Genomic DNA, 13190 nt, shown 5'->3' with positions numbered 1-13190 from the left:
GACTGCGAGCCAGGCCTTCTTGTCCAACATCAGTGCCTGACCTCACAAGTGTGCTTCTGGAAGAATGGTCAAACATTCCCATAGACACACTCCTTAACCTTGTGGACAGCCTTCCCAGAAGAGTTGAAGCTGTTATAGCTGCAAAGGGTGAGCCAACTCAATATTGAACCCTATGGACTAGGACAGTGATGACAGTAAAGTTCATGTGCTTGTAAAGGCAGGTGTCCCAATACTTTTGACAATATAGTGTATCTTCTAACCAGCTATGCCTATCTCCAGATATTTTCTAAATAATTTCTTGTTACCCTCAGCTTCCAGCCAGTTATTTTACTCTAGAAATATCTCTGACCTTTTCTGGCTCAATTTCAACTGAAGAACTTTATGCTAGAAACACCTGTTCAAAGCTCATTCACACGTTTGATTTTAATTATGAATAACCATAAAAATTAAATATTTTGCAAGCTAGCCTTAAATATAATATAATTCCTATAAGTGTTGAATTAGGAATTTAGAATAATTTCTATATAGACATAGCTATCAGCACAGGAATGGGAGTCTATGAAACAGTGTTATCAGCAGAGTCAGCTCAGTGGCAAATTACTATGTTTTTTTTTTCAGAGGTATATGCATTGAAGGACTTTGCTGTGTTATTGCTGGCTTACTTGGCACGGGAAATGGTTCTACTTCTTCAAGCCCAAACATAGGTGTCTTGGGAATTACTAAGGTAAACTTTTAATTAAACTTAAGTTTTATAATATCTATTAAACACAATAAAAGTGTTATTCTATATAAGAATATAAAAAAATAATTTTCAAGACAATTGATGCATTTGATACTTGTGCAGCTTTTTTTATTGTTCCACCAAAATCCAGAGGTTCAGCTACTGGCTCAGATTGGTCACTCATGTCAAGTCAAATTTGTTAAAAATGATGAGAATACTCAAACTCAAGTCTCTCTAAAGGATGTCTAAATATTGCTCTTGGATATCTAAATCCAAGAGCAAAACTGTTTTATATTGCAGCTTACCTGTCATGATCTTTAATCAGGCTGAGAATACAGGAGCCAAAACAGCAGACAAGTTTGAGGTTATTAAGGTACGCAAGCAGGAAGCTGAAGTCAGTGGCCAAGGATATCAGATTAAAAGTGGAGAGCAATAAGTGGGGTAGGTGAATAGGCACCCAAGGGTCAGTACAAGAGTAGTGGTAATAAGGACACAGGGTACCAGTAACAAGCAAGGTACTGGCATAAGCACAATATTCTGACAAACAGGAAGTGCAAATGAATATATATTGCCAATACAGCACTCAATACATTAGTTATTAAACAGCTAACTCATAAAGAATCATCTGTTTAACAAACAGAACCAAAAGTAACAATTACATGTTTCTAATATAAAACAAATTATCACAATGTAAACACAAACATTAATGTCCATATAATCTTCTTGATCAAGCAGAAGAGTATCTTTCTTCCATAAGTGAGCTGGTATTCACCCTATAAAAAGTGCAAAAGACCTTCTCCTTGATTTGGAAATGCACTCACCGTCTTGAATAGTTTCTCGCTCTCCAGACAGACTTGTGGAGCCCTTGTGCTTGAGATGATCATTCCCTGATAAAATCAACTTCTGGCTGATAACTTGCAACAGGTGGCACCCTCCACAGGTGCAGTGGATGGCAGGTCCAGAAATAAAACTGAGGTGAACATAAAGTAGTGCCATTTAAATATAGAAAAAAAATATCACAACTTAAACAAGTCCATATAATCTTCTTGAACAAGCAACAAAGTATCTTTTTTCCACACATGAGTTGGTATCCTTCAGTAGGGATGGCCCGAACACCCCCCTGTTTGGTTCGCATCCACAACATGCGAACAGGCAAAAAATTTGTTAGAACACGCGAACACCGTTAAAGTCTATAGGACACGAACATGAAAAATCAAAAGCTAATTTTAAAGGTTAATATGCAAGTTATTGTCATAAAAAGTGTTTGGGGACCCGGGTCCTGCCCCTGGGGACATGTATCAATGCAAAAAAAAAAAAGTTTTAAAAAGGGCTGTTTTTTCGGGAGCAGTGATTTTAATAACATATGTGTAAACCTCGCGCCAAAAAAAGAAAAAAATTTATAGGTGTGACTAAATTAAATGTAAGCTGCTAACTAGGGATGAGCCGAACACCCCCCGGTTCGGTTCGCACCAGAACCTGCGAACGGACCGAAAATTCGCACAAACGTTAGAACCCCATTGACGTCTATAGGACTCGAACGTTCGAAATCAAAAGTGCTCATTTTAAAGGCTAATTTGCATGGTATTGTCCTAAAAAGGATTTGGGGACCCGGGTCCTACCCCAGGGGACATGTATCAATCCAAAAAAACTTTTAAAAACGGCCGTTTTTTCGGGAGCAGTGATTTTAATGATGGTTAAAGTAAAAAAAAAAAGTGAAATATTCCTTTAAATATTGTACCTGGGGGGTGTCTATAGTATGCCTGTAAAGTGGCGCGTGTTTCCCGTGTTTAGAACAGTCCCTGCACCAAATGTCATTTTTAAAGGAAAAAATCTCATTTAAAACTGCTTGCGGGTTTAATGTAATGTCGGGTCCTGCCAATATGGATGAAAATCAGTGAGACAAACGGCATGGGTACCCCCCAGTCCATTACCAGGCCCTTTGGGTCTTGTATGGATATTAAGGGGAACCCCGCACCCAAATTAAAATAAGGAAAGGTGTGGGGCTCTATATACTCTGAACAGCAGTATACAGGCGGTGCAAACAAGACAGGGACTGTAGGTTTGTTGTTAAGTAGAATCTGTTTGTCATTTTGAACGGGTACATTTTTAACGTGTTTAGCTCCAGCCAAAAAATCTTTTTTAAGCTTTTTGGAAAACATAGGGAAAAGTTATCACCCCTGTGACATTTGTTTTGCTGTCTTTCCTCCTCTTTAGAAGATTTCACCTCACTTTTTGTCCCAATGACAAATGTTTTTTGAAAATGTGGGTTTTTTTGTGGAACAAGGATTGGAAAGCATCAGTGGAAAGGAGAAATGTTTTTCCCATATTAACTCTTACAGGAGAGAATTTCCCTTCCTAGGGGTAGATTTCATCTCACTTCCTGTTGTCTCCTTCCGTTTGCAAGTAGGAGTCATTTGTAAGTTAGATGTTTGAAAGTAGGGGCCTGCCCTATATACTCAGCATAAATTTGGCCCTTAGGTGTTGTTGTGGCCACAACAACGTAAGCCCTCACAGGGCCCTGCTGTGAAATATTAGATCAAGAATTGTAATTACATGCCCCTGTTGAACAGGGGCAGAAAAACTGGGCCTTTGGTGGTGGTGGTGGTGGTGGTGCTGCTGGTGCCACAACACTGTAAGTCCTCACTCGCTCTTGGTGGGTGCAGAAATGGGCCCTGCTGTGAAATATTGCATCAAAAATTGTAATTACACGCCCCTGTTAAACAGGGGCAGAAAAATTGGGCCTTAGGCACTGGTGCTGGTGCTACAACACTGCAACCCCTCACAGACACTCTAGTTGGAACACAGGAACGAGGCCTGCTGCAAAGTATTGCATCAAAAATTGTAATTACACGCCCCTGTTAAACAGGGGCAGAAAAATTGGGCCTTAGGCACTGGTGCTGGTGCTACAACACTGCAACCCCCCACAGACACTCTAGTTGGAACGCAGGAACGAGCCCTGCTGCAAAGTATTGCATCAAAAATTGTAATTACACGCCCCTGTTAAACAGGGGCAGAAAAATTGGGCCTTAGGCACTGGTGCTGGTGCTACAACACTGCAACCCCTCACAGACACTCTAGTTGGAATGCAGGAACGAGCCCTGCTGCAAAGTATTGCATCAAAAATTGTAATTACACGCCCCTGTTAAACAGGGGCAGAAAAATTGGGCCTTAGGCACTGGTGCTGGTGCCACAACACTGCAACCCCTCACAGACACTCTAGTTGGAACGCAGGAACGAGCCCTGCTGCAAAGTATTGCATCAAAAATTGTAATCACACGCCCCTGTTAAACAGGGGCTGAAAAATTGTGCCTTAGGCATTGGTGGTGGCGCCCAGAACCAAAAATGTTCTTTCAAGCTATCAGCGTGATGATTGAGGAGGAAGAGGATAATTACTCAGGGATAGTCACTCAGCATCAGCATAGGCAGTCTTTGAAGGGATATGAGATTTTAAAAAAAATTATTCGGTTACATCAGCATCAGGTGCTTGGTAGCTGGTGGTGATCCAAGACTAATTCATTTTTATGAAGGTCAGTCGATCGACCGAGTCGGTGGACAGATGCACCCTGTGATCGGTTACAAAGCCTCCAGCAGCACTGAATGTGCGTTCCGAAAGAACGCTGGATGCAGGACAGGCCAGTAGCTCAATTGCATACTGTGCAAGCTCTGGCCAGTGATCCATCCTCAAGACCCAGTAACCCAGAGGATTTTCGGTGGGAAAGGTGTCCAAGTCTGATCTTGCCCCTAGGTATTCCTGCACCATGTAAAACAGACGCTGGCGATGGTTGCTGGAACCGATCATACCTTGGGGCTGCGGACCAAAAAATTGTCTGAACGCATCGGTCAGACGGCCACCTTCTCCACCGCTCCTTCTTTGACTGACCGAAGCCTCAGCAACACGTTGTCCAGAAACAGGAGTTTGTAACCTCCCAGTCTCTGGGAACGCATTGCACAGACTTTTCTGCAAGGCCTCCCGAAGATGTTTCATCCTCTGCTCCCTCTGCGATGGCAAGATAAGGTCCGCAACCTTACCCTTGTAACGTGGATCAAGGAGGGTTGCCAGCCAGTATTGGTCCTTCTCCTTGATACCACGAATACAAGGATCCTTACGCAGGCTTTGCAGGATCAAGGAGGCCATGCAGCGTAGGTTTGCTGAGGCATTCGGTCCTGAGTCCTCTGGGTCACTAAGGACGACATGGTCCGCAGCCACCTCCTCCCAGCCACGTACAAGTCCATGTGTTTCTTGGGACTGATCCCTAAAGACTGCTGCTGATGCTGAGTGCCAGGCTCCACCTCCATACTGACACAATCTTCCTCCTCCTCCTCTTCCTGTGTGATCGGCGGGCATGCAGAAACACTGTCTGGATAAAGGGGGCCTTGAGAGCTAAGGAAGTCCTCCTCTTCCTGCCTCTGTTCTGCCTCAAGTGCCCTGTCCATTATTCCACGCAGCGTGTGCTCCAACAGGTGGACAAGGGGGACAGTGATACTGATGCATGCACTGTCACTGCTCACCATCCTCGTGGCCTCCTCAAATGGTGACAGGACAGTGCATGCATCCCTGATCATGGCCCACTGGCGTGGGGAAAAAAAACCAAGCTCCCCTGACCCTGTCCTGGTGCCATAGTCGCACAGGTACTCATTGATGGCCCTCTGCTGTGTGTGCAGCCGCTGCAGCATGGCCAACGTTGAGTTCCACCTGGTGGGCATGTCACAGATTAGGCGGTTCTTGGGCAGGTTAAACTCCTTTTGGAGGTCCGTCAGCCGAGCACTGGCATTATATGACCGGCGGAAATGCACACAGACTTTCCTGGCCTGCCTCAGGACATCCTGTAAGCCCGGGTACCTGCCCAAAAACCTCTGCACCACCAAGTTAAGGACGTGAGCCAAACAGGGCACATGGGTCATTTGTCCCTGTCGGAGGGCAGAGACGAGGTTGGTGCCATTGTCACAAACCACCATTCCTGCCTTAAGTTGGCGTGGCGTCAACCACCTCTGAACCTGCCCCTGCTGAGCTGACAGAACCTCTGCCCCAGTGTGGCTCCTGTCCCCCAAGCACACCAGCTAAAGCACCGCATGGCATCTTTTGGCCTGCGTACTTGCGTAGCCCCTTGAATGGCTACGGAGCACCGCTGGTTCCGAGGACAAAGCACAGGAAGAGGCCATGGAGGAAGAAGAAGAGCAGGGGGTGGAGGAGAGAGGTGTGTCACAATCATTAGCATTTTGGAGGCGTGGTGGCGGAACAACCTCCAACACTACTGCACCTTGTCCTGCATCCTTCCCAGCTGCCAGCAGAGTCACCCAATGCGCCGTGAAACTTAAGTAACGTCCCTGTCCATGCCTGCTGGACCATGAGTCAGTGGTAATATGCACCTTACCGCTGACCGCCCTGTCCAGCGAGGCATGGACATTGCCTTCCACATGCCGGTAGAGAGCCGGAATCGCCTTCCGTGAGAAAAAGTGGCGTTTAGGTACCTGCCACTGAGGAACCGCACATTCCACAAACTCACGGAAGGGGGCAGAGTCTACCAACTGAAAAGGCAGCAGTTGAAGTGCTAGCAATTTTGCCAAGCTAGCATTCAACCGCTGCGCATGTGGATGGCTGGGAGCAAACTTCTTTCGGCGGTGCAGCAGCTGGGGCAGGGAAATTTGCCTGGTACAATCTGATGTCGGTGTACCAAAAGCAGATTGCCCACAAGTACTTGGCTGTGACACACCTAATTCTACACCTTCATTCCTCTCAGTGCAGGTCTCAGAGAGGACTGAAGGTATAGTGGGGTTGGAGATCTCAGCTGATGAGGAGCAAGGAGAGGTCCTCTTTGTTCTTTGGTGTGGGTCTTTTAGATACACTTGCCAACGAACTGCATGGCAGGTCAACATATGTCTGGTCAAGCATGTGGTACCCAAGCGGGAGATGTTTTGGCCACGCGAGATACGCTTGAGACATATGTTGCAAATAGCAGCGGTGCAATCTGATGCACTTGTCTCAAAAAAGGCCCACACCAAAGAACTTTTTGAATAACGCGCAGAGACTGCAGCGCCCTGCACATGTGGAGCTTTGGGGTGTGATGCAGTCAATGTGCTGCCCTTAGGCTGGCCCCTGGAGGGCATCCTGCCTCGTTGGTGATGTGCCGCCTCCTCCTCCTCTCTCCTATCAGGCACCCACGTTGAGTCAGTGACCTCATCATCCCCTCCCTCCTCATCACTGGAGCAAACCTGGCAGTATGCTGCAGCAGGGGGAGCATCACTGCCAGATTGCTGTCCTTCTTGGGCACCCCCTCTGTCTGCGCTCATGTAACTGCCTTCATCGAGCTCAGTATCATCATCAGAGCCTTCCAAACGCTGGGCATCCTCCTGGAGCATGTGCCCAACACTGTGGTCAAACAGTTCGAGGGACTCCTCAGGAGGACATGGTGGGGCTAGGGAAGGAGTCACTGATGACATTGAGCCGAGGGAAGAGGCCGCTGCTTTGCCAAAGTACCCTGGGCATGGGTGAGAGAGGATGAGGAGGATGAGGATGGCTTGGTCATCCACTTGACCAAGTCTTCCGCATGTTGTGGCTCAACACGGCCAGCTGCCGAAAAAAAGCCCAAGCGTGTCCCACGGCCACATGCTGATGAGGATGCACCGTCTCCATGACCAGCACTAGACATGGAGCCTGCTTGCCCTCTCTTATTGGCTTGTGACTGTCTGCCTCTCCTTCTTGGCCTTCCAGACATACTAATGGCCTGTAGCTGCACTAAGCTGGGATATATATATATATATATACATATATATATGTACTGATACTGCAGCTAGCAAAATCAACTGCCTGCTGAACACTGTGAGGTGGACGCACCCCACTAACATGTAGGTTTAGCTGAACACTGTGAGCAGGACGCACCCCACTAACTTGTAGGTTTAGCTGAACACTGTGAGGTGGACGCACCACACTAACTTGTAGGTTTAGCTGAACACTGTGAGGTGGACGCACCACACTAACTTGTAGGTTTAACTGAACACTGTGAGCAGGACGCACCCCACTATCTTGTAGGTTTAGCTGAACACTGTGAGCAGGACGCACCCCACTAACTTGTAGGTTTAGCTGAACACTGTGAGCAGGACGCACTGCACTAACTGTAAATAGTCTAGCTGCCTGACTGTGGTACTAATAGGATCAAAAGAACACCAGTAATTTTCTTCAGGTAGCTGTATATACTGTAACAAGACAAGCCTGCCTGTCAGTAGGAAGATAACAGGAACGGATCTAGCTGAACACTGTGAGCAGGACGCACTGCACTAACTTGTAGGTTTAGCTGAACACTGTGAGGTGGACGCACCACACTAACTTGTAGGTTTAGCTGAACACTGTGAGCAGGACGCACCCCACTAACTTGTAGGTTTAGCTGAACACTGTGAGCAGGACGCACTGCACTAACTTTAAATAGTCTAGCTGCCTGACTGTGGTACTAATAGGATCAAAAGAACACCAGTAATTTTCTTCAGGTAGCTGTATATACTGTAACAAGACAAGCCTGCCTGTCAGTAAGAAGATAACAGGAACGGATCTAGCTGAACACTGTGAGCAGGACGCACTGCACTAACTTGTAGGTTTAGCTGAACACTGTGAGGTGGACGCACCACACTAACTTGTAGGTTTAGCTGAACACTGTGAGCAGGACGCACCCCACTAACTTGTAGGTTTAGCTGAACACTGTGAGCAGGACGCACCGCACTAACTTGAAGGTTTAGCTAAACACTGAGCAGGATGCACCCCCACTAACTTTTGTAGGTTTAGCTGAACACTGTGAGCAGGACGCACTGCACTAACTGTAAATAGTCTAGCTGCCTGACTGTGGTACTAATAGGATCAAAAGAACACCAGTAATTTTCTTCAGGTAGCTGTATATACTGTAACAAGACAAGCCTGCCTGTCAGTAAGAAGATAACAGGAACGGATCTAGCTGAACACTGTGAGCAGGACGCACCGCACTAACTTGAAGGTTTAGCTGAACACTGAGCAGGACGCACCCCACTAACTTTTGTAGGTTTAGCTGAACACTGTGAGCAGGACGCACTGCACTAACTGTAAATAGTCTAGCTGTCTGACTGTGGTACTAATAGGATCAAAAGAACACCAGTAATTTTCTTCAGGTAGCTGTATATACTGTAACAAGACAAGCCTGCCTGTCAGTAGGAAGATAACAGGAATGGATCTAGCTGAACACTGTGAGCACTGCACTAAATTGTAGGTTTAGCTGAACACTGTGAGGTGGACGCACCACACAAACTTGTAGGTTTAGCTGAACACTGTGAGCAGGACGCACCCCACTAACTTGTAGGTTTAGCTGAACACTGTGAGCAGGACGCACTGCACTAACTGTAAATAGTCTAGCTGCCTGACTGTGGTACTAATAGGATCAAAAGAACACCAGTAATTTTCTTCAGGTAGCTGTATATACTGTAACAAGACAAGCCTGCCTGTCAGTAAGAAGATAACAGGAACGGATCTAGCTGAACACTGTGAGGTGGACGCACCACACTAACTTGTAGGTTTAGCTTAACACTGTGAGCAGGACGCACTGCACTAACTGTAAATAGTCTAGCTACCTGACTGTGGTACTAATAGGATCAAAAGAACACCAGTAATTTTCTTCAGGTAGCTGTATATACTGTAACAAGACAAGCCTGCCTGTCAGTAAGAAGATAACAGGAACGGATCTAGCTGAACACTGTGAGCAGGACGCACTGCACTAACTTGTAGGTTTAGCTGAACACTGTGAGGTGGACGCACCACACTAACTTGTAGGTTTAGCTGAACACTGTGAGCAGGACGCACCCCACTAACTTGTAGGTTTAGCTGAACACTGTGAGCAGGACGCACCACACTAACTTAAAGGTTTAGCTGAACAATGAGCAGGACGCACCCCACTAACTTTTGTAGGTTTAGCTGAACACTGTGAGCAGGACGCACTGCACTAACTGTAAATAGTCTAGCTGCCTGACTGTGGTACTAATAGGATCAAAAGAACACCAGTAATTTTCTTCAGGTAGCTGTATATACTGTAACAAGACAAGCCTGCCTGTCAGTAAGAAGATAACAGGAACGGATCTAGCTGAACACTGTGAGCAGGACGCACCGCACTAACTTGAAGGTTTAGCTGAACACTGAGCAGGACGCACCCCACTAACTTTTGTAGGTTTAGCTTAACACTGTGAGCAGGACGCACTGCGCTAACTGTAAATAGTCTAGCTGCCTGACTGTGGTACTAATAGGATCAAAAGAACACCAGTAATTTTCTTCAGGTAGCTGTATATACTGTAACAAGACAAGCCTGCCTGTCAGTAGGAAGATAACAGGAACGGATCTAGCTGAACACTGAGAGCAGGACGCACTGCACTAACTTGTAGGTTTAGCTGAACACTGTGAGGTGGACGCACCACACTAACTTGTAGGTTTAGCTGAACACTGTGAGCAGGACGCACCCCACTAACTTGTAGGTTTAGCTGAACACTGTGAGCAGGACGCACTGCACTAACTGTAAATAGTCTAGCTGCCTGACTGTGGTACTAATAGGATCAAAAGAACACCAGTAATTTTCTTCAGGTAGCTGTATATACTGTAACTAGACAAGCCTGCCTGTCAGTAAGAAGATAACAGGAACGGATCTAGCTGAACACTGTGAGGTGGACGCACAACACTAACTTGTAGGTTTAGCTGAACACTGTGAGCAGGACGCACTGCACTAACTGTAAATAGTCTAGCTGCCTGACTGTGGTACTAATAGGATCAAAAGAACACCAGTAATTTTCTTCAGGTAGCTGTATATACTGTAACAAGACAAGCCTGCCTGTCAGTAAGAAGATAACAGGAACGGATCTAGCTGAACACTGTGAGCAGGACGCACTGCACTAACTGTAAATAGTCTAGCTGCCTGACTGTGGTACTAATAGGATCAAAGGAACACCAGTAATTTTCTTCAGGTAGCTGTAAATACTGTAACAAGACAAGCCTGCCTGTCAGTAGGAAGATAACAAGAACGGATCTAGCTAAACTGAACACAGTGTATATATATATATATATGCAACACCTGGGATGCATATATATACACAATACACTGTAAGTGCAGCTAACTGACTGACTGTTCTGCCTAATCTATCTAACTCAAATCAAATGTCACTGTCTGTCTCTCTCTCTCTCTCTCTCAATGAACGCCGGAACACAAACTACACAAGGCCGCCATGCAGGCGGCCTTATATAGTGTGGGGCGTGTACTAAATCCCCTGAGCCATAATTGGCCGAAGCCTCCTTGGCTTTGGCCAATTACGGCTCTCTGTTCAGGCGGCGCTGTGATTGGCCAAGCATGCGGGTCATAGTGCATGCTTGGCTAATCATCAGCCAGCAATGCACTGCGATGCCGCAGTGAATTATGGGCCGTGACGCGCCACATGAATTTGGCGCGAACGGCCCATATCGTTCGCAATTCCATGAACGATCGAACAGCCGATGTTCGAGTCGAACATGGGTTCGACTCGAACACGAAGCTCATCCCTACTGCTAACCCCCAAACTAGATAGGAATTCTAGTGCCAGTGGAAAGATATATATGTGATGGGGTCTATATAAGTCTATATAAACGGTGAGCTGAATAGCATCTAGATAATTTTGCTCAAACAAACTTGATGTGAACACATCAGTGTACCATACAAAAAGAATAATTATAAGTATAAAACTAAATGCCAAAAGTGCATATAACAAGATAATGACAACCATCCAATCCCTGCATATATAGCAAAATAATGTCTTTGTGAAAAACAATATGAAAATTCCAATAAAAAAATGAATGAATGAAAAAAAGTCCACGTGCAATTGAAGATTATGCAGATCAATATGTGTAAATCTTCCCTGTTGCAAAATATACAAATGTATATAGGTGAATCTTCCTCTGTGTGAATAAACAACATTCACCAGCTGTGTAACACACCCAAAGTGCTCTGTAAGTGGATGTCCGCTTACCAGAAGATGTTGACCTTTTTAATTAAAAAGAGGTCAGTTATAGCCTTTAGCAAGAAATGGCTTGCTACCATGGTGTGGATATGCCTTGTGGGTAACCTCTTCCTCTCCCCCAGTAGAACGTCAGCCAATATATAGAAGGATACAAGAAGGACTAAAATAGTGCAATCCCATTTATTAATAAAACGATTAAAAACAGAAAGCCAGATGGCTGCTTACATTTGGAAGTGCCCTCGCCCGGTACTGAGGCTATACGCTCGTAAAGTCTGAAAGCTCCGCTCTGCGTGTGGCAGCTGGCATGTGCTTCACCAACAGCTGCCGACAACCACAGGGACCGGAATGAGGATGTAGATTGCGTAACCAAGCACGCCTCGACGTACGTTTTGGTTCCCGTCTTCAAGAGGCGAGCGGTATAGCCTCAGTGCCGGACGAGGGCACTTCCAAATGTAAGCAGCCATTTGGATTTCTGTTTTTAATCGTTTTATTAATAAATGGGATTACACTATTTTAGTCCTTCTTGTATCCTTCTATATATTGCCTGAGGTTCTACAGGGGGTGAGGAAGAGGTTACTCACAAGGCTTATTCACACCATGGTAGCAAGCCATTTCTTGCTAAAGGCTATAAATTACCTCTTTTTAATTAAAAAGGTCAACATCTTCTGGTAAGCGGGCATCCACTTACAGAGCACTTTGGGTGTGTTACACAGCTGGTAAAGATTGTTTATTCACACAGAGGAAGATTCACCTATATTCATTTGTATATTTTGCAACAGGGAAGATTTACACATATTGATCTGCATAATCTTCAATTGCACATGGACTTTTTTTCATTCATTCATTTTTTTATTGGAATTTTCATATTGTTTTTCACAAAGACATTATTTTGCTATATATGCAGGGATTGGATGGTTGTCATTCTCTTGTAATATGCTACCTTATCTGGGTATCTTGACTTATAATTTAATGAACCTCAAAAGGAACTAGGTACTATATAATAATAATAAATGCACCCCTTTATCCCTCATTAGGTAGTGGATCTAGATGTCCCCCGTTACCTGAGTGGACTGTGCTAGCAAATCAGTCTCATACCTGTATACAGGTGTACACCATGTGATTAATCAACACAAATTAATTAAGTGACAATTGATAAAAAAATCACTAGTGGCAACCAAACAAACCAAAAATAAAGTTAAAGTTAAATAAAATACCACGGTACGAACTTATATTAATCCCCAAATGTGTCCAAATGTGCTTATAAGCAAAAATGTGAATATGAATAGTCCCAACATTAGACATATAGTGCAGGATTGCTCATTAGATAATATAGAACTGATGGAAAAATAATGGAAATTAGTGAACAACTTAGTGGAAAAAAATTTTTTGATGAAAAAAATATATAGTGTAAAAAGTGAAATAAAGTCCAATAGCAGGAAGTGAAAACGTCTGTAATCGGTGACTTTCGTGAAACCAGCTGATCAAATCC

The 13190-nt window shown here is 44.9% G+C and overlaps 1 protein-coding gene across 2 annotated transcripts in view; it reads left to right on the top strand.

Moving 5' to 3' along the window:
- SLC23A1 (solute carrier family 23 member 1) overlaps positions 1-13190 on the top strand; it is a 1686654-nt gene that overhangs the window by 1170126 nt on the left and 503338 nt on the right. For both annotated transcript variants that reach the window (XM_073620757.1, XM_073620758.1), the window contains exon 11: positions 619-724. In XM_073620757.1, coding sequence (XP_073476858.1) covers positions 619-724 — 106 coding nt within the window. The remainder of the gene's footprint in view (positions 1-618; positions 725-13190) is intronic.

This window comes from Aquarana catesbeiana, linkage group LG03, assembly GCF_042186555.1.
Source record: "Aquarana catesbeiana isolate 2022-GZ linkage group LG03, ASM4218655v1, whole genome shotgun sequence".
Lineage (NCBI taxonomy): Eukaryota > Metazoa > Chordata > Amphibia > Anura > Ranidae > Aquarana > Aquarana catesbeiana.
Note: the sequence above shows the minus strand (reverse complement) of the source record. Positions and strands in the feature narration are given on the sequence as shown.